The sequence below is a fragment of the Micromys minutus genome (assembly GCF_963924665.1).
Source record: "Micromys minutus genome assembly, chromosome: 16".
In the NCBI taxonomy this organism is placed as follows: Eukaryota; Metazoa; Chordata; class Mammalia; order Rodentia; family Muridae; genus Micromys; species Micromys minutus.
In genome coordinates, this window is record NC_137985.1 from 43,044,392 (window position 1) to 43,072,180 (window position 27,789).

Here is a 27,789-nt window from a genome sequence, read left to right on the forward strand (position 1 = left end):
TGAATGCACACACTTTAGACGTGGGGCTGATCAAGAAAGAGAAGCCGCTTTTATTCAATAGGTGCCTAATCAAAGTTTAATTAGGAAGATGCTCTTCCGAATAAAAATACAGCCAAGTACTTCAGTGTCTTATTTAAGTGACTTTAGATGCTTGCTTTAGCATACTTCTGTGTTAGTGTGGGTAAAAGAAAATGGCCATGTCTTCACAGTTTGATCCTGCTCACCTAGGAGGATCAGGGGGAAGTCTTTTTAGGGGGAGTGGATACAGAGAGGAATGTGGTTATCAGTACAGCTAGCTGTCTCTAGTTTTATACATACAAAGATAAGTTTTACAGGGTTTTACATAAAATCTATTGATGGACAATCGTGGGTGTCAAGTGTACAGTCCAGTTCTCAGCTAAAGGAAGCCCAGAGCACAGGGCGGGTACATAGACATCTTCAAGCCCAGGCAGGCATTGACAATAGCTTTGTCATTGACAATAGCTTTGTCATTGGCCCTGGCACTTAAAATAGCATTTTCTGATGGTACCAGCCTCTAGGGGGCGCTTTGGAATTGTGTGGAGGGTCTGATTTTCTGAGAAAATGCAGAGATCAGCAGCAGGGCTGGTGTGAGACAGAATGCAGCCAGGGAAACCAAGGGCAGTGCTGGCACCTCTGTCACATGTCCCACATACAGCATGTTTATAAAGAGAAAACTGTGTGTGTTGGTTATACCTAAAACTTGGCTGTTTTATATAAAAACACAGTGACTTTTTATTCATTTTAACTGATACTACATTTTCCAGAAGCTGGGCTGTGTTGTGCAGCAGGAGGTAATTACACTTTGTATTCCCTTGAACCATTTGGGGAAGAAAAATAATTACTTGGTAGTACCACATTCGGAAATGCTCGTTTCAATAGAGGGTTGCTTATCCTATTGTTCTTAGATTTAAATATATACATTATAAGTAGATGTAAACATTTGAGCCCTGGTTCTGTTTTAGTCCTGCTGGACTAGATTTACATAATTTACTAATTCCACTGTGGTCTTCCTTTTTATTGATCTTGGGTTCTGATTACTATTCTATACTTATGCTTAAATGTCATTTTACAGTACAGAAGGAGAAGTTAAAGTAGATGGGCGTGTTTGTGTAAAACAGATGATAATAAATAAAAGGGCAGCCTGTTTAGTAGATCAGAAACTACAAATAAAAAGACGCAGGTGGATGGCAAATCTGAAGCCACATCCGAGCAACCAGAGGGACAGAAGTTATGGTTTTGTTGTTACCGTTTGTTTTTTCAGAATGATCCTGTTTCTTTAAAAATAAAGAGAGAGAGATAGTCTATTTCAGTGGTTTTCAACCGTTCTAATGCTGTGACCCTTTAAAACAGTTTCTCATGTTGTGGTGACCCCTCCCCCCCATCATAACATTACTTCATTGTTATTTTGTAGCGGTAATCTTGCTACAGCTGGGAATCCTAAATATCTCATTTGCAGAATATCCGATATGTGGCCCCCTCGCAATGGGTCCCAGCTCACAGGTTGAGTACCGCTGACCTAACTGGAGGGTGTTTTGTTTTGTGGCCCACAATCAGGAGGCGAGCCACCAGTGCCTAGCTGCGTCATACTTGAGCTTAGCTGAAGTCAGCTATAGCTACCAAGGAAGTGTTCTCCCTCTGAAAGCTCCCTGCACGGAAAGAAAGGTCCCCAGGCATCAGAAAGACAAAGAAAGGCCTCAGCAGGGCACCCGGCTTCCAACCAGTAGATGCTGATAGGAAAGGTGGGGAGAAGCCTCCTCACTCCACCTGGGTCATAATGCCTTCTCTTTCCTCCTGTCCCCTAGTCTTATCAGGTGTTATTACTTTCTTACGTTAATTGTTCTGTTGTGTTTTTAAACTTGTGTTCACCAGAAAGTGCTTATGGTTGTCCTGTCTCTATACCCACTCAGGAGTGCTCCCTGGAAGAGGCCTTTGGTCCAGCGAAGGAGTGGGTTTTTTCCCAGTGTAGGGAAATGCCAAGGCGCTGTGGTGGAGAGGGTGGTTGGGAGAGGGAGCACCTTCATGGAAGCAATGGGAGGGGGATGGGAGTGGGGGAAAGGGGATAACATTTGAAATGTAAATACAAAAATATCCAATAAAAAATGAAAACAAAAAAGTATTCCCTCATATATTTGATGACACATTATAAGTCATACACATTTCGTCTTATTATTACTCATTCTTCCCGTTTTTCCCATTGCCAGTTCATTTCAGTAAGTCACTATGAATGACCTCAATAATGAAATTAATTATCTATTAGTTAATAATTAATTAAAAATCAACCTACTAATAATAAAATAAATGCTATAAATTGTATTTTCCCACATCAGTTTCAGTACCCCCACTGCCTCAGAAGCTTGTCGGTAACACAAGTACATGAGTACACTACTACACACTAGCACCGCGCCTGCTGTCAGTGTCACGTGTGTCCCAGTGGTCTTCTCTCTAAATAGCGGCAGGTAAAAACACGAAGTGACTACAAGCTCACCAGTCGCCACGTGAAACAGCGGGAACTAAAAGAGGGGCAAGACAGAAGGACAAACCTGACACATCTTCCCAAAAGATACACAAAGCACAACAAATAGACACAAGGAGAGAGGAGACACCTCCACAGGCTCACAACCGCAACATCGAACACCAAGGATAATTCCATAGCTGACATCTCGGGTAGAGATGTCCGATGGTACTTTTAAGGAGGGCTGCTGACTCCCGAGAGAACTCAGGTAGATGCGTGTGAAATCGAACCACAGCCCAGACAGGAAGGTGTCCGCAGAGGATGGACGGGCCCGTGAGGAGACATTTGAAGTCATGGAGGAGAATACAGAAAGGAAATTGAGACTCACCAGACAGTCTGTGCAAACAAATTCTAGGAATGGAAGAACCATCAAATTAAAAACAAAAACAAGCAAAACAGAGGAAGGGAGGTGAAGAGTGAGGTCCAGACCACAGCCCACGCTCAGACATGTGAAAAACGCACCGATGAGCACCGTTGGATTCCCAGTACCTCTGGAATACGTTCAAAAGAACAGACCTAACAACCCACGGGGCAGAAGAAAAAGTGGAAATAACACCTAGAGACAGGAACAGTTTATTCACTGAAAGTTTAGCAGAAAATTTCCCAAACCTAGAGGGAGAAAAATGGCTATCCAAACACAAAAAGTATTTTGTACCCAAATAAGTACAAGTGGAGAAAGATCTACCACACTGGTTCCCAGTCTGTGGGTCATGACCCTTTGGGTTGGGGGGAGCTCAAAAGATCCTTTTGTGGGGGTCATGTGCCAGGCAGAGAACAAAATAAAATAAAATAAAATAAAATCTCTTGTCAGCGTTATCTCCCGCCAGAAAATCATTAGTTCACATCCTGAAAGCAAGTGACCCTCAGCTAGGATCTCTGTATCCAGCAAGGCTATTCCTTAAAATTGAGAGGAAATGGGGCAGAAGATGAATACAAATTAAGGCAGTTTACCACAACCAAAACAATACTGCAGAAAATACTTAAAGCAATACTATACACAGAAGAGCAAAGGCAGTGTTATCCATGATACCGCAGGAAAGCAAACATTTCACAAGAAGAATACAGACAAGAGCCAGGGAGAAGTCATCCATTCTGCGCAGTGAAGGAGAAAGCCCTTGGTACTAACAGGGAAGAAGAGAATTGTTAATCCAACTAGAACACAAGACACAGAAACAATGGAAAGGAGCAGAGCCCTCTCAATAATGGTGTTGAGTGCAAATAGCCCTAATCCATCAGTTAAAAGGCACACAGTGACTGATTAGATTAAAAAGCAAGATCTCACTGTCTTCCATCTCCAAGACTTACACCTGTTGGGATGAAAGTCAGTCTAGCAAGTAAATCAAAGCCATGGACAAGATGCTGTGGCAGGTGTTGTGACTGGTAAGTCACGGATCAGGGATGGCAAAGAAGGCCACTGTTTTGTTTGTTTGCTGAGACAGGGTTTCTCTCTGTCAGCCTGGCTGATCTGGAGCTCCATCTGTAGACCAGGCTGGCTTTGAACCTCTGCCTCCCGGATGCTGGGATTAAAAGGTGTGTGCTGCTGCCACCACCACCCCACATGGAAAGGATTCAGCAAGCATGCATATAAGCAATTTTTAACATTTTTCACATCATATGTCAGCGCTCCCAATTTTCTAAAAGAAACACTGACAAGCATGAGAGGTCAGCCAAGCCCCAGGGCGGTAAACAGTGAGGAACTTCTGTACCCGACTCTCATATTCACATCAGCCTCCTAAACTAAAACGGAGCACTCCAGCTAACGTGCCATACATGGACTTCATCGCACACATAGCTAGAGGATATTCTCTTAGCAGCGAGGGGGATACACATTCCTGCCAGTGGCCCGTGGAACCTTCTCTAAAATAGTTACGTTGAAGACCACAAAAGCAATGTTCAACTAATGCAAACAAATTAAAGAAATTCCTTGTATCTTATCAGACCATCGTAGAATAAAACTAGAAGTCTTCAGTAAGCAACACACACACACACACACACACACACATGGCTTGTTGGAGATTAAACAGTACACTCTGAGCAAAGAATGAGTCATTGAAGATATCTAGGAGGAAATATTAAAACTTCTGAAAGCAAATCAAGATGATAGCAAACCTAATAGAACTTCTAGGGCACAGCCAGGAAACTTCCAGAAGGGATGTGAATAGCCATAGGTACACTTTAAAAAAAAAAAGAATGTCGGGAGCTGTCTATGCAGACAGGAAGACAAACACAAATGTGGTAAATGGGAAGAAATAATTAAGGCTAAGGCAGGGAGGGGTCTTTAGAAAGAAACTGGTGAGTCAGAGTTGGGAAACAGGGCTGCGAACTCATCACCTCCTTTTGAGTCTTGCTGTCGGAATGAGTCTTCCAGCCTACACTCTGTCTTTAGAAACATTCAGACAGGCCAGTGTGCTGTTTCTTCTGACATAATCTGGGGATCCTTAGGACTTATTTGTTCTAGCGGACAAGGACAGGGTTGATCTAGTCTAAGTTTGGTCTTGCAGACTGGCTTCATTCTTCATTTCTGCTTGACTTGATTTGTCCATTGCAGTTACAACTCAGTCTTATCTTTCCTCTTGGTACCTGAGGAGCACCTCCTCGTGTGGAGCACCTCCTCGTGTGGAGCACCGCCTCCTGTGGAGCACCGCCTCCTGCGGAGCACCGCCTCCTGCGGAGCACCTCCTCATGTGGAGCACTTCCTCATGTGGAGGACCACCTCGTGCGGAGCACTGCCTCACTACTGGATGTTGAGTTACTCTTTCTTGTTCACAGGGATAGCAGGCTGTCCTAGGGTACCGTTGCTGTATTAGGCTGGATGTTCCTTTACCCTGTAAAGCTGAAAGCTAAAATTTCCCAGGGTACTTTTGGCATTTTATGGCTGATTTTCTTTTAGAATTATGAGCAAAAGGAGAGCCAAAACATTACTTGCCACATTTGAGAGGCTTTATATGTTGAAAGTCATGAACTCTTGGGCTACCTTTCTGTACTTGAACTGTATCTTCTTACAGAGCTATGAGAACTTTGCCAAGCTTTTCTCCTCTTTGGGCCTTGTTTTCCTCATCTGTAAAAGGGGGCTAATCTATTAAAATGGCGATTTTAATATAATATGCACATCACAGAGACAATGTAAGCTTTTGTTAAACACATTTATCAATATATAAATATACATAAATAATTATATATAAACCCATTTGGTCCCAATCACATGGTGCCTTAGCATCTCATTGATATAGGTGTAGATCTTGTCTTTCCAATGTGACTGAGTGACAAGACCATATTTTATACTCCTAAAAATCTACATGTGCAGTACATAAACGCAGAATTCCGTTCTTGCCTATCTGAGTAACAGCCTGAGAAAGAGTAGAGTGATCAGCCCCGGGGAAGAACCCCCGGAAGGAAGGAGGAGTCTTGAGTAGTTGAACGTATGTTGATTTAATGCTTGACTATTTACTATGTTCTCTGACCAGAACCCCAATGAATAAGGGTTCCAAACAACAAGGTGTCAAAGGGGAGGACCAGGGATGAGAAAACAAAGGCAGGAAGCTAAGACCAGGAGGTCTTATGTAAGCCATCAGCTTATGCCCAACAAGTTTATTAAGAAATACAGCATCTTATTTACATGTGTAAGGGGAAAGCAGCCACAGCCAACAGAAAGCTAAATCAAACTACACTGGCTATGGGAATGCAGGATGCCTCAGACATAGCTGATAACCATGGCCCTTCAGGGGATAAAGCAGGGGTTCTTGGGGCCAAATCTTAACTCCTTGAAGGCCTTGGCCTCAGCCCCAGACCAGATCTTGCCAAGTCTGCTCCTGAGCAAGGACTCAGAATTAGCATCCCCTTTGGCTGTTCATCATGCCTCTGAGAAAGTCTTTGGTTGACTCCACTCCCAACAGCCCTGTGTTTTAGGGGCTGATGCTGTCGGTTCTCCGGTTCATTGTTCTTACTGTAAAAAGACACAGCCAATAGACCCGAGTGCCCTGCCCCATGGAACCTTGGTAGAACTGCATATTCTTCCTACACCTGGGAGCTATTCCACATCAGCAATCATACAGAAGGACTGGGGCTTCGAGGAAGCTGACTCTTTCTAACCCACCTCCAATCCTGTGGATTTTAGTTTTAAATTGTCTCTGTTGCCAAATGTAGTCACACCTTTGGTCTCAGCTCTCAGGAGGTAAAGGCAGGAACATCTCTGAGCTGGAGGCCAGCCTGGTCTGCATAGTGTGTATAGGTCAGTAAAGGCTGTATAGTGGGACCCTGTTTCACAAAACAACAACAACAAAAAAATCTGTATGTGTGTGTGTGTGTGTGTGTGTGTGTGTGTGTGTGTGTATGATGAATGTATAAAGATAGCTGCACACACCAATGTATGCAAATGGTGACCAGAAGAGGATACTGGGGATCCAGGTCTATTACTCTCACTCATATTCCCTTGAGTCTAGTCTCTCAGTGTACCTGGGACTAGACACCCTGTGATTCCCTGTCCTCCTCTTCCTCCTCCTCCTCTCCCTTCCCTCCTCCCACCACACCTGCAGCACTGGGGTAACAGGCACATTATAGGGACCTACCTCGCTTGGGTTTTAAAAGTTCAAATGATTGGCTGGGGGAGGTGGCTCATTGGATGAAGTGCCACCCCTGTGAGCCACACTCAGTGAAGTACACTTGTAATCCCAGCTCTGGGGAGACTGAGACACACCGACTCCTGGTGGTTGCTAGCCGGCTAGTATAGCTGAGCCATCAACTCTGGGTTCAGTGAGAGACCTTGTCTCAAAAGTAAGGCAGGTAAAGAACTCAGAGCATCAGCCTCTGGCCTCCACACACATACATGTATAAAATAGTTTTTATTTAACCCATGTCCTTTGATACATACGACCGAGAAATACATAGAATCAGGACTCTTTCAGCTGAACACTGGTTTCTGTGGGATCTAGCCTGTTTTTGTCAGCCCGCTCCTGCAGGGCCCCTCCCTGGTCACTTCTGCCTCTTGGCAGTCATGGGCTCCTCTGATTTCTTCACTGCATCACCAGTAGAATGTAGCGGCTGATGTCACTGCCATGAGGCTATAAAAATGGATGCCCATTCTCGTTCACCCTCATGATTTTCTCTGAACACTTGATTCCGGGGCAGCAGAGAAAAAGTCACCACACAGTGTTAGCCCTGTGGTGGCAGCCCCCAAGGAAGGAAAGATGCCACCTCCTCTTTCTGAGAGTATAGGAAAATGCTACTGTTTATCAGTGATGTTGTTTAAGCGTTGTGTTCTCTTGTCTAAAAATGTCTTAAATTACTACATTAATTTCTTGAATAGTTAATATGCAGAATTATTTAAGCATTCAGTTCTTTCTCTGAGTCGGTTTTTGCATCCGGAGGATTGTGTCCATTTCATCTTTGATGTCAGTTTAATCATAATATTTTAGTTTGGAAGCGAAATACGCCTCGATGTTTTTAAAGCGTACCGGAACTGTCTCTATGCCCTTTTCATTCCCGATATTGATAATTTCCCGTCCCCTTTGTTTAGCCAAAGGCATTGTTTCGTTTGTATTTTCTGAGAAACAAGCTTTAGCTGCCTTCTCTTTCCTCTGCTGTGTTCTTTGGGCTTTGGTGGTTTGTGGTTGTTTTGTTAGGACTTGTTAAATGGCTGTATATAATAAAGCACACATACCCACAGCAAGATGAACTTTAATTTACTGTACAAGCATGAAGCCAACGCCACAATCACGTGACCTCCAACCTCTCATGGTTCTTCCACCCACGTGCAATCAGTGATTGCTGTGACATCACAGAGTTTCATTCTTATTTTGAGGTGTTAATGAAAGTACTGAACTAGTTTTTACTACTGAGTAATACTGGAGCCCGGGTTCGCCTTTTTAGCCTGCTGGTAGAGAGGACGGAGGAGCATTTCTAGCACGCAGCCAGTTAAAGCTGTGGTGTCCAGCTGTGTGTCAGTATTCACACATGCTTGCACTCCAGTGCTTTCATCTTTGAGTAAGTATCAGCAAGTGTAATGTCTGGATTGTAAGTTAGATGCATGTTAAACTGCTGGGCCTTCAAAGTGGCTTGGTGGTTAAAGCACTTGCTACCAAGGCTAGTGACCCGAGTTTGATCCCTGGAATCCACTTGGTAGGAGAGAACTAACTCCAGAAACCTGTACTCTGGCCTCCACTTGCTTCCCCTGGCAGAGCATATTCCCACAGATACACACTACACATGCGTGTTACGTGTGCACACATGCACTTTGTCAGCAGTGCTGGGTATGGTCCAGCTTTTTAATGTTTTGTGTTGTGCCATTTTATCTCCTGTTGGTTTAGTCGTGATATTCCTGGTTGCTAATGGTGCTGAGCCTCTTCTCATCAGCTTACTTAATATCTGCATCTTCTCTGGTAGAATGCTAGTTTATGTATCTTGATTTTTTTAACTTTATTTTCATTGAGTTGTTTGGATTGTTGTTGGGCTCTAACTGTTAAATGTTCCGGTCTGTACAGTACAATGGCCACTGAATTACTATAGATTCCGTTCCCAACTCACACCATCTACATTTTAAGACCTTGTGGAGATGTGAACCATTATTACCCATGATTCAATGCTGATAGACTGGGTTTAGAATCTCCATGCAAGTCAAGTTTATTTTTCTAGTTAAGAGAGTGTAGAGCTCACCTGAATCACGTGGGAATTTTCACCTGTGATTCAGAACTGTGTATACCAGGAGAGTGAATGCAGAAATATATTAAGGAAGTTATTAATAAATGAAGACCTAATGCTCCAGACTGAGAGCTGTACAGATCGGGATACCTTGGCGTAAGCTTCTGGTTTTACAGATTGTTTACTTATTGCTTTGTAAATGATAGTAAGTTAGTTTGTTTTGTGAATTACCCCACTAAGGCCATGTGGCTCATCAGATGTCGGCTAGTGAGGGTTTGTGGTTATTTTAATTGTTTATATTGTTTCAAAATGGGTATGATGTTGAGTTTTGTGGTTATATTATTTCTCTGGGAGAGATTGCAAAATACAAGATATTCTAGTTGCCGACTAAGGGACATGGTACTTTGGGAGAAAGGTTTTGTCTTTGTGCTTTTAAAAAGTGTGATTCGACTCTGTGTGCCTTCCAGAGAGGATCAAACAAAATATATCTCAATACTAAAATGTTTTCTGTTGAGTTTTATATATATCATAGAATATACAGCTATGGTAAAGCTTGTCATCAGAATGCTAAATTGACCTGATTCCAGACTACAACAATCGTCAGTGTGGCTTTCCTTCTTGAGGCCTGTCTGGCTTCCTCATTCCCCTCCTCCCTTCTAGATCCTCAGCGCCCATATATTCAGCTTGAAGTTATGAAGAGTTATCCAGTTCCATGGACTTTGGGGGGTGAAGATTGTTATTTTAAGGTTGCTTTATGAATAATTTAAAATGGTCATAATTTAACAGGGAAGAATTAGCCAGAATGATTTGTACCATCATAATCTTTATTTGGTAACTAAGCTAAAGTCATCTTACACTGGTAGAGATTTTTCTAATTGATACAAAGTTGAAGTTATAATCTTTACAGTAGTATAGAATTTATTTGATACAGATTTAAGGTTTTCAGTGGTATAATTTCTTATTGATTTAAAATTGAGATTAGTATTATTGCTTTCACATTGGCATTGTTCCTATACAATACTTATACAATACATTTGGGAATGCAAGGCTTAGACCCAGTTCTATAACTGCTAATATACACTGGTTTTAGTTGATTAAACAATACTAGTTAAGGGTCAGATAGCAAACTAATGGTTCTGAGTCAATTAAAAGGGAGTTTTTGAGATATTTCAATTAAAAATGGCCAAGAGTAGTCAAGGCTTAACAGTTCAGAAAGGCTTTTTATAGTTAGATGGTTTTAAAAAACATCAAAAATCTATAAATTATGACATTTAATGTTATTACTCTTTTGTTGAGATATACCTGTTCTTTACAGTTCCCCTTTGGTAGATTTAATGAAGAAATTGAACATCTATACCTCCAGGTGAGGTATACTTTGTGGCTAGGCAACCACTGGGCAGAAACTGCCAATTTCACCTACAGACTAACACTGTACAGAAAGGGACACATTATGCAGAATAGTCGACTGATAATCTTTGCTGAGCCAAAATTATCAGCTCTTCAAGATTTCTGTATTTCAAAGTCTGTCAGTGATCCTGGGCCAGAAGGCTGAAGACTTACTCTCATATGTTGCTAAGAAGGGACAGCTAGTAGAGATTTGTCTCTACAGCCTCTCTCTGCTCTGGAAACTGATAGGCTTCCTATGTTTTTAGATATTTGGCCATTCTCAAATTTCTGATGGAGCTGAAGATGAATTTAGTTTTACAGACTACCCAACTTTGAGAAAACATAGTCATTTAGAATATTTTCAAGTGGTAATAGTTGTACACAGCTTACATTTAAAGGTAAAGGTTCCATTTTTTAAAAAATAAGTAAACAGAAAAGGTGATATGTGGGTTGATGTTAAGGTGATACACATGATAAGGTGACAGTGGAGAGATGGGTGGTGAAAAGCTAGGAAAACAGAAGAGGAGGAGAGACTGGAAATTCTGAGAGGAATCAAGATGGAGCTGGAGGAAGAGGATCTAGGTCCAGGTGGTCTTAATTAGCAACAGGTAGATATGAATAGTCTTAAGGAATTCTATAGGTCTTTCTATCTCATATAGAAGGGCAGTTTATATCTTTGTACATCGGATGTAAGCTTATTGTGTAGAGGGTTTGTGGATTAAGAATTTAATATATAAACCTGATGGATAAGATAAAAGAAATAAGGCAACACCTTCTCGGTTGTTCGGATTCACCTTTGGAGCTGTCTAGACCTGGAAGTCTGGCTTACATGTATCTGTATCATGGACGTCTGTGGTGAGGTTAAATTTCTGTATCAAGATGATTTGCGTCATTCCTTCTCAGTAAGCTGTAGTGTCCTATACTAAGGCTCTTTTCCATTTTCTCTAAGTTGTATAGCCATGTGTTTCCTCATAATACTGTCTAGCCCATTTTTTCATCTTTGAAATATATAGTCACATGTATACAAATTAATGCTGGGTTATGTTGATAGTTTTATTTATAAGGTATATTTCATATACATTGAACTTTCCTTAAACCGTGCCCTGTCTTTAGGTGACATTCACATATGATAATGGTGCTAAGAAGTAGAACTCACTACCTTTACAAACTCTACCTGTTGTCCTTTACAGGTCTTTCGGAGTTAAATTCTGAGGATGCGTTTCTTGTCCTACTGCGGATTTTCTCCCAGGGTTTGCCCCTGTACATCTTGGATAAACATGGGTTTTTCATTTATTGTATAAAAATGAGTTTAGGGTTATGTTTGTGCACCTGGGCACTGAAATGGACCAGTTCTTTTGGGGCCTAGGCATCGTCTGGTTTTTATTAAAAGAAAAAGAGATGAAGATGGGAGAATGAGAAGAAAGTCAAGTCTGTGTCTTGACCTCCAGCAAACACTGGGAGGATGGGCTAACTTTGTAGTGGGATATCCTAAGCTATAACAATGTGCCCTGACATATCTGTGTTGGAGCCGCACATGATTCTGAACATCATAGATCTGAAGCAGATGTTGAGTATAATCTCCAGCCTAAAAACTGTTTTATAGACAATGTGGTATACTTTTATACCGCATCACTTCAGGGTTCACATTAATTTCAGGTTGTCTGACCTGACCAAGGGGACCCCATATGCTTTATTAAGGTGGTTTTCCTCCTTTGCAATTATCAATCTATAAGCTGATATTACAACACCTACCAGATTGCCTGTTGATTGGGCAAGATTTTGAATTTCAGGAGATTTTCACTGTCAGTGACTTAACTGCTTGCACCTTTATTATGTGTCACATTCTGTAAACACATTTATTTTAACCTCCGTAGAGAATTAAATATGCTTTAATTATTCTCATCTGTATACAAGAAAGCATTCAGCCCATAGAGTTTAAAGGTTAAAACTTGTAAATAACAGTGTCAGGATTTAAACTCTGACTACAGGTTCCACATTATTGACAGTTCTGCTGGGTAGTTTTATGTCAACTTGACACAAGCTTGAGTCATCAGAGAGAAGGGAGTCTCAATTGAGAAAACACCTCTGTAAGACCAGGTAAAACAATGGCTGCCACTTTCATTGTATTTCCTTTTATTGTGCTGATATATATTCCATCTATTCCTGGTTTTTCATAACTCTTAACCTGAAGGACTTTTTCAAAATCTTTTATGCATCTATCAGGATGACCATGTGATTTATGTCTTTATTAGAATTGTATAATATACATTTAATGATTCAATGATGTTGAACCAAACGTGCACTCATGGAATGAAACCAACTTGGCTGTATTGTATGATTTTTTTATTATCCTGTGATGACTTAATACCTGACTCCAATGTCCCTGGATCACATCCATCCCCAATTCCTCCCTCCAGATACTCCCAGATCACTCTGCCCACATACTCTACTACTATATAATATACTAAGTTTCATTTATGATAAAGTTTAATTTAGTTACAGAGAGATGTTATAGCAGCAGCTAATAAAATAACAACAATGGTACATTATAATAAAAGCTATGTGAATGCAGTCTTTCGAAATGCCCTCTGTGCTGTCCTTACATCTCTTGTGACATTGTGAAGTGATACTGTATCTGTGTGGCACAGTGAATGACATGGGCATTGTGATGAGCGCTGTTACACAAAGGTTACTGGAACAGGCACTGAACTTCTCTGACATTAGTCTGAAAAGGAAGGCAAAGTGACTCAAGATACATAGTTATAGGATACAGGTTGGGACAGAGTCAGGTTTTATGATGCTACTTAAGGTGGCCTGTGGTTTAAACTCAGGAGCTACTTATTTCTGGAACTTTCCATATAACTAGTTTGAGTCAGGGAACTGCAAAGCAAAACCAGGAAGACAAAGGTGTTCGCTAGGAGGTTCCTCCTTGTCCTGAGAGGTGCTGTGAGAGACTTGGGCTGGGAAGTAGATACAGCTTTTTTCTTGCCAGCCCCATGTTTACACCAGCATCCAGCTAGTCAAATTGCCTTCTTTACCTATTAACTGAATACTGACATGCTGCTGTAAACGAACTGGAGATTATAAACAGCCTCAGTCAGTCCCAGTAGCCTACCACCCTAAAGACTTTGTAACTTGTATTCCTTAATCTTCTAGTCAGAAGTCGTTAGCTGGACACAAAAAGTCTCCCCCTTGGGAGACTGAGGCAGGAGAGTCACTGGAGCCCAGGAGTTCAAGATCAGCCTGGGTAACATAACATGGCAAGCCTGCCTCAAAAGAAAACTTGAAGAAGTTGTCGGGTGGTGTTTTTAACTTTAGAATATCTATGAGTTACAGAGAGAATGCTGGCTGATCTATAACTGCTCTCTTCCTTCCCATGACCCATTCATTATACAGTTGTTACGCAAACCAATCTGCTACATATCTGAGAACCTAGTCAACGTGTGAGCGACCTGGCTTACTGCTCAATCAGTAAGCATTCTAACATGTGGCCCCATCACACTCCTCAGTACATATATAAATTGCTTAAGTGGCTTGAATGTGTTTGGTATTCTCTGACTCAGCGTGACTAAAATTAATCTTAGTTCATAATGGGGATCAATGGTATTTTGAAGTCAACAGGCCACATAAATGTAACAGAGTCAGTTTGGCGTTCCCATTCCCTCTGGTGCTCCCTGGAGCTTACCTGCTTCTCCTCATCCTCTCGTTTTGCAATAGAGCTCTTCTTGCAAAGTTATTGTCTCATTTGAAGTTCTGAAATCCATGTTTCTTTGTGTGTTACTTGGGCTGCGTCTTCGAGTTTATTCTGTGGCTTAAGTCTTTGGATAGCAGCGGTTCTCAGTCTGTGCATCATGATGCCCTTGGGGGTGGAGCAACCCTTTCAGTAGGGCCTCCTAAGAGCACCAGAAAACAGATGTTTACATTACAATTTGTAACAGTCGCCAAATGGCAGTTACATAGTAGCAATGAAATAATGTTAGGCATGGGGGTCGGCCATGACAGAGGAACTGTATTAAAGGGTTAAGAGATTGAGACCCGCTGCATTATAGGGACCAATCCCAAAAGCTTCTTCTGTCTCTTAAGTGACATAAACTCTAAGTCGATGCTTTTGGACCACTTCTTTGTCAAGGCTGTGAAGAAGTTATGTGCTTTATTCTTAGGAAACACTCTCAGTGTGTAGCTCTGACTCTGTTTGTGTAACTGGTGACTGACGTCCATCTGTCCCTCACGGCCTTCTTCCATCTTGCCACTCGGTTTTACTTGCCTGTGTTCCTTCAGTTTTGAATATTCATATTATCTAATTATTAATTATTAATATGATATAGTAAGGATGGCAGCATAGATACTATCTGCTCCAATTAATGCTTTGCTGATTGTAGTGTCCCTTTGTATATCTCTCACTCTTAAAGGCTCTGCTCATTCTGTTTATTCAGACATTGTCCTTCCAAGCTTTGTCCTGAGTTCATTTTCTTAGTGGTATTAGCATTATCACTAGGCTCTGTCCTCACAATCCAAGGTATTTCTTTGTTCATTATGCTATCTAGTTAATGTGGATGTGTGTGTGTGTGTGTGTGTGTGTGTCTGTATGTGTGTATGGCACACTATTGTTTCATAGTAGAATTAGTTAATTTTTTTAGTAGTTTGAATGTGACTTTTATAACAATGATGAATATCGAGAGTCATCAGCATCTGCTTGTTTACCCATCAGTAAGATGTAAGTGCTTTAGACTCAATGTCACAGGGTTTGTTTTATTGCTGAAATGTTCACGCTGGTTAAGAATATACCATAAATCGATTTTTATGGCTGAACGGCATGGATGGGTAGCAATAGTGATTCTGTAGCCTCATTTCAATGGCTGTGTTCTTGGGATTCAAATTATTTCTTGCCTAATTTATTTGGAAAAAGCTCAGCAGGGATACCGCTCAAAGATGATATAGAGTGTTGTAAAGTGGTGCGTTATAAGTGAGTCAAGCTTACTTGTTAGACAGTTTACACTCGAAGATCACTGGCACAGTGCATTTAGAAGCTTCAGTTTGATAGAAACATTAAATGCAAATTGAATAATGGAGTCAGCAAAAAAGTAGAGTTCAGTTAAGGTGTCTGTTATAAACTGTAGAAGTGGTTATAAAGCCTTGGTGTGGTGTGGTGTGGTGTGTGTGTGTGTGTGTGTGTGTGTGTGTGTGTGTGTGTGTGTGTGTGTGTTGGTTCTTCAATAAGTTAAATCCAGAGCTGCCATGTAATCCAGCTCTTGTAGTCTTCAGTGTACTCACTACCCAGAACAGACATGTTATGACAGCATCAGTCACAGGAGCCATAGGTTCAAAGACCCAAAGTACCCCTCAGCTAATGTCTTCAGAAGTACACCCATACAGTGTAACCTGTAGCAACAGAAAGCATCGAGACAAGCTACAGGACGAATCTCGAAACTAGCCTAAAGCAGGGAGACAGAGGACACATGCAGTCTGGTATGATGTGTGTAAAGTAGGCAGATCCATGAAGGGGACAGGCCTGATGAGGAGCCCGTGCTTAAGACCTGCAGGCTCTCCTTTAGGGGTGACATATGTCTTTAATAACTAGACAGCAGTAATGGTTACACATTCAAGGCCCTTGTGGGGAATTGGGTAAGACCTCCTTAAAATAAAGGGGAAACAGATGCACAAGGCCCTAGGTTCAACGCCCAGCAAGGCATATTAAGAAAAAAAGTAAGGTTGAGTAAAAACTGAACAACAAGGCTTTACCTTCTTGTCCATTTCATTTTCATTTTAGCCCCACAGCTAGTTGAAGTTTTAGTAGTGACTATTTTAATAATTCTAAAATGTGTTTTCCTCTGTCCTTTCTTTGTTCACTGTTGAATGTCCTAAGTTAACTGTGACAACTTCCTACTGGTTTTCCTCTCCCTCCTTTGCCCGACTCTGTTTCCTTCAACATCCTGACTAAAAGTCTACAATGCTTTGGGGTAACGTCTAAATGATATTCTTATAAAACAGGAAAATATCTTTCGCCAGTCCTATAATCCAATCCCTCTTGGACGTTCCTGCTATTGGAGCACACTTCCTTTTCTTAGAGCATCCTTGCATTTTTATTGACCTGTCTGCTCATCCTTTAAGACTTTGGGTCCTCCAAGAAACGTCCTAACCTACCCAGTCTCATAGCTTTTCTGGGCCTCAGTACCCTGGGTGTCTGACTTGACACTGGTTTCTCATTGTTTTCTTTCTTTTTATTAGATTGCCGACTTTTTTAGGTTAGGGACCCAACTGGATCTGTCTTCCATGAATGAATATGTCATGTATTCTGCAAAGCAAAATTTAACACCGTTATATGCATTACATGCTATTCCCAGCAAATGTTGAATGGGAATATTGAAGAAGCAGAGGACTAGGTGTACATCATGTAAGAGATAACAGGCAGAGACTCCTTTAAAATTGAGAATGCTGTCAGAGAAGAGAGGACATTTGGAATATGCTGAGAGTTAGGGAATGTTTTGAGCAAACATATTGTTTCTAATAATTATTGAGACCGTGGAGAAAGAGGAACACTTCTCCACTGCTGGTGGGGTTGTAAACTGATACAACCACTCTGGAAATCAGTCTGGCAGTTCCTCAGAAAAAAATGAACATAGTACTACCTGAAGACCCAGTTATTCCACTTCTGGGCATTTACCCCAGAGATGCTCCAACATACAACAAAGATACATGCACCATAATGTTCATTGCAGCTCTATTTATAATAGCCAGAAGCTGGAAAGAACCCAGATGTCCTTCAGCAGATGAATGGATACATAAATTGTGGTACATTTATACAATGGAGTACTACTCAGCTATCAGAAACAATGGCCTAATGAAATTCTCAAGAAAATGGACGCATCTAGAGAATAGCATCCTGAGTGAGATAACCCAGTCACAAAAGAACAGACATAATATGCAGTCACTGATAATGGGATACTAACCCCAGAAAGCTCTGAACACCCCAGAAACAACCCACAGACTGTGTGAAGATCAAGAAAAAAAAGAATATATTTTAATTAAATTAGAACTGTATCACATCCCCCTTTCCTTCCTACAGCCCCTCCCAGTTTCTCTATCTCCTCAAATTAATAGCCTCTTTCCCATATTATTGTTACATATATACATATGTGTATGTATATGTACCCACAAATACTTAATTACAACCTTATAAAAATGTATTTGTATACTTTTATGCACAAATGCTTAAAAATCTGTACATTTATCTTTGTTTTTTTTTAAATAAAGTTAAAAAATAATTATTGAGATGACATTGTGTGCTAGGTAATGTATTAGGACTTGAGGTTGTATAGATCCTACTTAGTATATTGATTATCACTGATGAACGTAGGTGTTTTCCAAGAAAAGTTGAGCAGTTTTGTCTCTTTTACTTTGTAGTAACTTGTGTTGGGGCGGGGGAGGGGTCAGCAGTGAACAGATGACACAGCTTTGTGTGGCTGTCAGGGGACAACCCCAGGTCTCTGTCCTTTCTACCCTGAGGCAGGGTCTTTATTGGGCCAGCCAACAACTGGAGATCCCCCGTCTGTGTTCCTATCTCACCCTGCGAGTCCTGGTAACAAAGATATGTTGTACCACACCCAGCTTTCCTTGGGTTCTGGAGATTCGAACTCAGATGCTCATATTTGTACCCCAAGCCCTTTCCCCACTGAGCCATCTCCCCAGCCACTGCTTTGTGATTTACTCTGAAGCATCTCTCTCAAACTTTATCTAAAAGTCAATTTGAGTTTTAGCATAATCCCAACTAGAAAATATTAGGGAATATTACTACTCCCAGGTTTCAGGGAACTTACCTGGTTTTAGTAACAATTAGGTGGTAGAATTCTCTTTGCCATTCATAAATAGCTTCATAAAATCTTTAAAATGGTATGTTTATGCATAAGTTGCAACAGGTTCATTTTTATACAGTTCGCAATACATGTTAAATCAGTTTAGAGATCTGTTAACTGTAACTTGTAGGTCTTACTTTGGCTATATGAAGAGTAAGATAGAAGGCTATGATCTCACCCTCCTCCCATTCCTATACTATAAGAGACAAAAATAATCACACCTCTGTTGCACTCAGAATAAAAATAAATACTTCATCTTTGTCTGACAATGCATTTTAAGTAAAAAAAAAAAAAAAACAAAAAAAAAAAACAAAACAAAGAACAAAAAACTAAGATGGTAGTTTTTAGAAAGTTATATGTTAGTCCCCATAGATGAAAGTTTTTAATTATGTGAGTGCTGAGTGATGATTTTCTTAAGATTGTACTACAATATGAATTTTTTTAATCAAGGCTCAGCTTGCTAAAGTCGTGAAGCATCTCTTGTCATACATAGAAGAGTTTAAAATTACAGACAATGGACTTGCTTTTTGCTAAATTCACACAGAACATAATCTTTCATTTTCTTGGAGAATTCTTCCCAACAGCACCACCAAATGCTATTTGAAGGTATATTAACTATGAGGTAAAGGCTTTATTATGTGTGGAAACCCTTTTCTTTCAAAGGGAAACTTTCCTTTAATTGCCTGTTAACCCTTAACCTCGTGCATATAATAATAGCTCCTGCGTTGCTTCAGGTTAGTGGCTCTTGTCCAGAATTTCTAAGTTTTAGAAGTAAATGTTTAAATTAAGCTGAGAACAAACTCTCGCTCAGTTAGGTCACTTTATTTTTGTATAACATTGTATAACATTGCCTGTCCATTCATGCATTATCTGTGGTTGATTCTGCAATAGAGGGTTGTAGAGATGTTCTCACCACCCGAGATTGGCTTATGGCAAGGAGATACCATCCAGAAGAGGCTGAGAGAACTCCTATAGAGGAGGGTGTGGGAGGGGCATGTCTGGGGGCTACAAGTGCAGTTGGTGTTGTGAGAACATGGAAGAGAGTTTTGTCACTTGGGCTCTCATGACAAAAGTCTCTTCATTGGCCAGCAGATACTGACCATGCAGAGCAGGGAGCTAACAATGGCTATAATGTGCGTGTGTGTGTGTGTGGCATCATTTTCACGTTGGTGTGTAAAATTATATTGAACTCAGCATCAGTCTCGACCTTTGGAGTGTGAGACCACCCAGGGACCCCCACATGGCCCCATATAGTGACAGAGAAGGCCTTGGAATGGTCATCTGTGTCTTGGTTTAGGAATTCAGATTTCACAGATTTTACATTTGTCAAAACTTAAGGTATATTCACTGGAGGTTTGGCCTTGTGCATAAGTTTTAATTATGAGACAACTGCTAAGTAAACATTGGACTGTGGTTAAAGACACACATGGTCCAGAGCAGTTAATGCTGAAATGCCAAAAAGGAGGTAGATTAATGAATCCTAAGAAAGACAGTTGGATTAGGGACGTGAGGGACCAGTGCAATAAAACATTAGAGCCAGTGTCTAGTTCAATTGTATGGATATTTATTAGGACGGCATTTTCAATTTTGTCTTAAGATTCTTTTTTTTTTTTCATAATGAAATCCGCAGTCAGACCAGAAGAGACACTGAGTCGCTGCTTTTAGATTAAAAAATAAAAGCCCTTGGGTTCCACATTCATAAACAACTGTCAGCCGCAGCTGTGCATCTGACGATGGCTTTGCTGCTTCTGGTCCCTTTCAGAGACAGCCATTCTGCCAGCATCGATGCGTGCACGTTTCTGTCATCCCTCATGTGCTCCAGTAGGACTCTGCTGATCGATGGTCCAGTGGAACTCAGAAGAGGCCTGCAGAGGCAGGAGAGGCATCTTTTTCTATTCAACGATCTACTTGTCTCAGCCAAAATCAAGTAAGTAAATTGTATCTGCTGCAAGTAATCATTCTAAAGCCAAATTTCCTCAGAGACACACATTCTCCACTTGGTCTGACCTCCATTAAGTGGATAGCATTTTTTAAATTGGATATTTTACATATTTACGTATCAATTGTTATGCCCTTTCCCAGTTTCTCCTCCAGAACCCCCTCTCCCATCCCTCCTCCCCCTGCTTCTATGAGGCTGCTCCCATTCACTCCCACCTCACCTCCCTGGCATTCTCCTACACTGGGGAATCAAACCTACACAGAACCAAGGGCCTCTCCTCCCATTGATGCCAGACAAGGCCATCCTCTGCTACCTATGCAGCTGTAGCCATGGGTCCCTCCATGTGTGCTCTTTGGTTGCTGTTTTAGTCCCTGGGAGCTCGAGGGGGGGTCTGGTTGGTTGATATTGTTCTTCCTATGGGGTTGCAAACCCCTTCAGTCCTTTCTCTAACTCCTCCATTGGGGTCCCTGTCCTCAGTCCAATTGCTAGCTGCGATCCTCATCTGTATCAGTAAGGCTCTGGCAGAGCCTCTCAGGAGACATCCATAGCAGGCTCCTGTCAGCAAGCACTCCTTGTCTTCGGCAATAGTGTCTGGGTTTGGTGTCTGCATATGGAATGGTTTCCCAGGCTAGTAACTTTTTTAAAGCTTTATTCATGGATGATTTTGCCATGTGAATGCGGTGCCCAAGAAAGCCAGAGATGGAGTCAGATACCACCACCACCCCTACACCCCCTAACTCAATTTGTAGATGGTTGTGAGTCCATGTGCTTGTGCTGGGAGTTGAAGCTGGGTCCTCCGGAAGAGCAGCCAGAATTCTTAACTGCTGAGCAAATTCTCTACCTCCTATAGCTAATACCTTAAATGAGTAGCTTTGTTTTTTAAGTTGTTTATTAGGGTGTTAATTTAGGTTCCTGTTCGTTCCACAGGAGGGGTGGTGAAAAATGTGATGGGTCTAACCCTCTGAAGGAAGGGATGTGAGAGCTCGCACCCTATGTCTGTCTGAGATGTTGATGATGGCGCCCAACGCTCAGAGTAAAACTTAGATGCTAGAGTAGGAAGAAGATAAGGGGGTGTGTTGTGCATGTAGTTAGGGTAAAGAATTATTAAAGGATGAAAGGCCACTAAAGACATTGAGAGGATGAGCTAAATAGATAGCAAATTCCCCCAAACACGGAAGTTTAAAACGACCAGCATTTTGCGCCATTTGAATTAGTACTCGGGAGGATTCCAGTGGGTAGCTAGAGCCCAATGGCCCTCCTAACCCTGAGGTTTGACTGGAGGACCCACTTGCCAGCCAGCAGCATGAGTTTCTCCCTGGCTATTGTCCAGAGAGCTCATTTCCAAATAGTACTTCTCACAGCCTCCTTCACAGCGAAGCCTTTCAACTCTTCATAACGTCAACATTTCCGACCTGTGCTACTGGCTACACAGACCAACCTGGGTATGGTATAAAAGGAAACCTCACAGTAGTGTATCAGGAGGCATAGAGCATTGGGGGATCTTCTGGAAGGTTGGGATCACTAATCCACACTAGGGAGTTTGGAATTTAATCTTTAGATTCTGTTGAGGAGTGCCATAATGTGATAGAGATTTTTGAAATACTTACTCATCAGAAAGAGTGGGATGTAGGAAAAGCTAGAGTAGAAACAGGTGATGGGCAGAGGAGGTTGCTGCGGTGGCCCTGGGAGGAGAAATGAGGGCTTTACCTGAGGGAAATGGCAGTTAAGGTTAAGGCTATAGACATATTGGGGATGTTGGGGATACACCTCAGGGACACCCAAGAAGATTCTCTTCCTATTCAGCACTGGCTGTCAGTGAAGCTAACATAGAAAGCCATGGCTGCAGAGCTTAACCTGGCCTGCTCCCCTGTTAATTGCCGAACACCATCAAGGGTCAGACAACTTTAACAGACTCATTCTCTGCAAAGTGATTTTCAGTCTCCGGAGTAAAGTAAACGCTTGTTAAATCCACACTAAGTCATGACAGGTCATAAAAGTAAGACTTGGGCAGAGCTAGGTATTCATTTGACAAAACTAGGCTTGATCCAAGAGGTGTACTTGTGGGGGTAAGAGTGCAACGTTTGAAAGCACCTGATAGTAATGAATCCTAAGGCTTTAACTTTCAGAACCATTTTGAGTTGAATATTGTTTCCCTCGTTGTAAAGATAGAAATTGAATGTTGCTCCAATACTGAGAAGTTAGTGATTGGCTGAGTCTCTACAGGAGCTCCCTACTGTGGGGAAACCTGTGGCTGCTCTCAGTCTTCTCCCAGAGTGGCAGCCAGATGACTTCCTTTGCTGATAGAACTGAGTGCAACCCTTAGTGTTTGGTCTTTCACATCACTCCTTCGAAGTCCCTGAAACACTTGAGCTTTTTAACCTCTGTAGTAGATGGCTGGGGGTGGGGGGGCGGCAGCTCCTGTCCAAGTGCTGTATCTTTGATTTCATTGTAGCTTTTATGTCCCCAAATGGTTCTGAATGCTAGGAGATCCATTTCCCTGGGCATCCCCTTTATAGTTCTCACTGCCCTCTACCTACTTAGTCTTAGAACTATCATCAGTATAAAGCATGTCACTTAGGTTAAAATATATTGTGCTTCTGTGACAAGGGTCTAAGGATGACTAGGAAGAAATCACCAAACGCAGCACAGCCGACTTAAGAACTGAGTGTCTCGGTCCCCAGAGCTGACCAGTAACTGTCAGCCCCCTTCTCTGTTTTGTTGCTGCTGTTCTCTAGTTTATGTCCTGTTTTTAGGTTACAGTGTTTTCTGGGAATATACTAGAGAATGACTGGGGGGAAAGTGACTTAAGTGAAGTGTAAGATAATGCCAAGTCACAAAGTCTTCACAACCGTTCTATTAAAAGTTCATTATAAATTTCTCTAACTCCAGGCAAGTTTCCAGTATCTCCTAACATGGAAGTACTTAACATTTTATAAATCATGTCTTTATGTATACACGTTGAAGCGATTTTTGAAAGTAAGCAAGTTCCCAGTATTTTATCACAAAAAAAAATAAAGAAATAAATTTAAGTTGGCGTTTGATCCCAGTGTAGTAACGCACATGCAGAGAAGGTCGGTTTATGGATGTTTTCTGCAGTTAATACAGGCATGAGAAGTAAACCTGCCCAAATGTTCCAAGGCCCAGATAACTGTCCTCCGTGTAATCTGGTGACTCGGGAACGGAGATGGGAACAATAGGACTTTCTTCGCCTACAGTGAGCAGAAGCTGCCCTCTCAGGACACACACAGCACCTCCTGTTAAGCTCCAGAAACAAAATAACAAGAGCACCTGGTTTTGGCTTCTGTCTCACTAGATACAACAACAATTTTAAGATAAAGAATAAAATAAAGCTAACGGACATGTGGACAGCTAGCTGTGTGGACGAAGTGGGAGAAGGCAACACGAACGCTCTGAAGTCCTTTGTCCTGGGCTGGCCCACAGTGAACTTCGTGGCCACTTTCAGGTAAGAGGTGTGGCTTGTCCCACGTTTACCAGGGTCAGCTGCTATTAACAATGTCTAGGACAAAGAGATGTGCGTTTGCCAATTTCATTCCTAATGTCTAAGGAAAATATTCTGCTGCGATTATGTACCGAGCAGTTCTTCCTTTGCCCATAAAAACCTTCAGATGGCTGCTGAAGACCATTTGATTAAAATATGTAAAAATTAGTGATAAATGTTGAGGATTAGAGGGGCAATTCACCTTGGGCCAGCTGGTAGTTAAAAAAAAAAGTTTTATTGGTAGGAAAATAATTTATGAGACTGTGGAAGTGGAATTGGGTGGTCCATCCAGGAACACTCCCATTCTTAATGTCTCTGAGTTTGTTTGAAATATTGACACTCCAAGTTGATCAGTCTTTTGGAACACACACACACACACACACACACACACACACACACACACACACAGACAGAGTGCACCTTTACTGTCAGTAAAGTAGCATAGTTAAGTTTAAATATGGGGTCATGTTGAATAATGTTAAAATAACTTGTTTACTCTCAATTAAAAAAATAGCTTTTTGTCACACGGATAATGTGTCAAAGTGCTGTGCATGCTAAGTTCTAATTTGCTCTCTATGGAGACATGGTAATTGGAAGCTTAGTTATTGTGTTAAAGGGTGTAGATTAGTTTCTTAAGTATCCCAAGGCTGGCAAGTGTTTAGAAAATGCATGACTACCGAGCGTGTCTTTCAGCGCAACATGGCTATTTGACTGCCTGGCTCAGTCATTATGGCCGCACACCAACTCCAGGATTGGCTTTCACTGTACAGATCCTCGGTGTCCATCACATGCGCAGGAGCATCAATCTACTCTAGGTGCCATTCTGAAGCTTGACTGCTAAAGCTTTCCAAACTGTCCTGTGTAAATCACGAGCAGACCTTGTCGGGCCGTGCATCATAGCTGCTGAGGACCTGAATGAAGTATGACCTGTTCACAAAAGAAGCTCATTTGTGTCAGTGTCTGTATTTTTTTCCTTTCCATAGCAGATCTCTAAAGATAACATTCATTCCCAGTGTTTAATCTGCTTGGTAAAAGGAAGTAGCTTTATACATGGGGGTGATGAGGTGTTGTCAAGAATCTCCATGATTTTTAAAAGGGATAAAATGTGGGGGAAGCATGATTCTTTAACCACTTGGTGAAGGCTAATATCCCCAGTAATTGCCACGTACATCTCAATATACTTTGGTAAGTGTTGGGATTCTGTAAACCCCACCCCACAGTTACCTGGCACTATAGAAGAGGCTACTTACCTCCTCCTCCTCTTCCTCTTGCTCTCTTGGTCTCTCGGCCTCTTGTCCTCTTGCTCTCTCCCCTTGTCCCTCCTTTCCCCATTCCCTTCCCACCTCTCTCTCCACATGCTCACGGCTGGCTTCTACTTCTCTACTCCTCTCTTCTCTCTCTCCCTGCCTCTACTACCCTCTTAACTCCCCTCCCCATGTCCTGAATAAACTCTATTCTGTACTATACCAGGGGAGGGATCCCCAACATGGGTCTCCCAGAGGCATCCCCTTGCCCCCATGCCTCACTGCATATGGAGCATATTCTCCCAACGCCCTTCATCTTTTTCCTAACAGTAAGAGCAATTCACTTCTATAGCATTTATTTACATCCAACCCCCCACAGTATAGCTCTAATCATAAACATCTGTCAAATCCAGGAAAAGCCCATTGACTCCCTAGCCACTCCACCCCAAATCTCCAAAGGAGAACATAGACTAAGAAATCACTATAGACCTTCCCTAAGGAAACACGGTCCCTAAATGACACTAATGGCCCTGGGTTGGCTTCTAGAACAACAACAACAAAAATATTTCCAAAGGAATAAAAGTCAAGATTTTAGTTATTAGTAAATGGCAGCATTTCCTGGTTCTCACAGCTGGGCTGTGACTGTGAGAACGTGCAACTGGCTGGCAAAGTTCAGGAATGTGCTGTTCTCTAACTCTTTGGGAAACCATTTTTTCCTGAGGTAAGTATCTTTCAAAGATAGTAAATTATTGAGGAGGTCTGCCTATAGTGTACAAGACTGCAGTCTAAACAGACGGCTGCCCCTGTGGATAACTGCTTAAAATTCAGAGCAGAACAAGAACAGCAACTACCTGGGGCTTCTGGAGAACCTGGACAATTGGGAGACTTGAGCGAGGCATTATGTCTCCCACATACATGTGCCCTATAATCACACAAGCATACACACATAAAGTTTTTAAATGAAAAACTGTAAGAAAGAACCGTGAAAATCTTATGTTCCAATAATACATAAATATACTTTCTGATCACCATCCTGAAAGATTGTGTGAAGACAGTTAAGCAGCTAAGTTACAACAAATTACAAATATGTATTAAACATTTTCTGAAACAAGAAACATTTTTTACCTTCTATATAGAGACTAGAAATATTTTTAAAGTTTTTGACGAACAGGGTCATGTAAGACGGAATTAGATGAATTGTTAACTTTAAACATCGACTTAAGCAGTAGTAGTAGAAACATAGTATTTAATCGTACATATATCCATATTAATCAAAATGTTTTAGCAATCAAAATAGGTTTGCTTTGAGCAAATCTATGAAATTACTGTCTTACCTTGTATCTATGAGATAGAAAAAAAAAAAAAAAAAGTTGCCTTTCCTGACAGTAGGCTGGTTTCTGGGCCAAGGCTTGTCTGTCCATCCGCCAAAACTTGATTTGATCTCAATATTAAGCATACTTTGTGTTGTTACAAATGACAGATTAAGCTGAAAAACAGCACTTGGAGAGAATAATTAACCCAGATTGTCAGGTATTAAAAGTGAAGCTTCGGATAAGTGGCTTGACCATAATGTTCTCTCTCACTTGCATGCAGTTATTTCCTTTCCAAATCAGATGTTCTTTCTACCAAGGGACGCCCCTCCCCGGTGACTGAACACCACTGGGGAATGAACTGTAGCACTTTAACTAGGATGTGCCTTGGATCCACCTGTGTGGGTTTAATAGAGTGGTTCTGGACTGGGTGATCGTCCTCAGGGCCTGCTGCATCTTCTAAGCAGTGATGTGAAGCTCACAACACACGCGGCCAACTTCACTCACAACAGCAGGCTGTTGGCAGAGTCACCTGAAGTGGCAGGCTTTGGGATGTTGGCATTAATATTTTATATGGATTATTTCTCTTCCGTTTTCTCTGATTGCAGTTCTCCGGAACAAAAGGACAAATGGCTCTCTCTTCTTCAGAGGTATTTTTCAGTTCACATATTTTTAATGCTACTATTAACCCTGTGGTTAAAACAAGCACATTACTGCAGAATGTACCCCAGGGGTGCCCCTTCTTCTCTTGAATGGAAACTGATATTTGTCTGCTAAGAAGTAACCTGTTTTTCAGATTGTACACCAACTGGAACATAGTATAAATGACATTCTCTCACTGCAAGTACTTCCTTCTGGGAAGGAAAATACTGGGGTCTGATTAGATCCCATTAGAAAGAAAGAAATCACCAGCTTCTTCTCTGGTGACAAGCTATGGGCCAGTCATTCCTTCACAGAACATTTCAAGTCCCCATAGCTACAAGGTGTTATTCTGAGCACCTCAAAAATTGGTTAATGTCCCTACCATTGACTATTTATTGACTAAAATGGTCAACATAGTTTACCACTTACAGGCAGAGTCCACCCCCCATTTTTCCTCTTCCCACCCTATGGATAATCAGATTTACACTCTGCCCAGCAGCTTAATGGGAGAGCTCATTGTACAGTATAGTATGTGGTCACCAGCAAGGTGATAGGGCTTTCAGAGGAGACAGGAAGACTGTGACAACAAACCATCACTCACAGGTACCTTCACCTGGTCCCACCTCCAACATCATTTGACATGGGTATCCCATTCTTTGGGGAGAGGGTCCATGCCTTATGTCCTGGGGGAATTTTTCCTTTTATACAATCTTATTGTGCTGAGTCTTACATGTATCCTTAAAAGAAAAAACA

General features: G+C 41.6%; 1 protein-coding gene across 1 annotated transcript in view; it reads left to right on the plus strand.

Moving 5' to 3' along the window:
• ARHGAP20 (Rho GTPase activating protein 20) overlaps window positions 1-27,789 on the plus strand; it is a 74,746-nt gene that overhangs the window by 18,738 nt on the left and 28,219 nt on the right. The window contains exons 3-5 of the mRNA XM_080930433.1: window positions 20,165-20,329; window positions 23,655-23,804; window positions 27,003-27,044. Of these exons, the coding sequence (XP_080786559.1) occupies window positions 20,165-20,329; window positions 23,655-23,804; window positions 27,003-27,044 (357 nt within the window). The remainder of the gene's footprint in view (window positions 1-20,164; window positions 20,330-23,654; window positions 23,805-27,002; window positions 27,045-27,789) is intronic.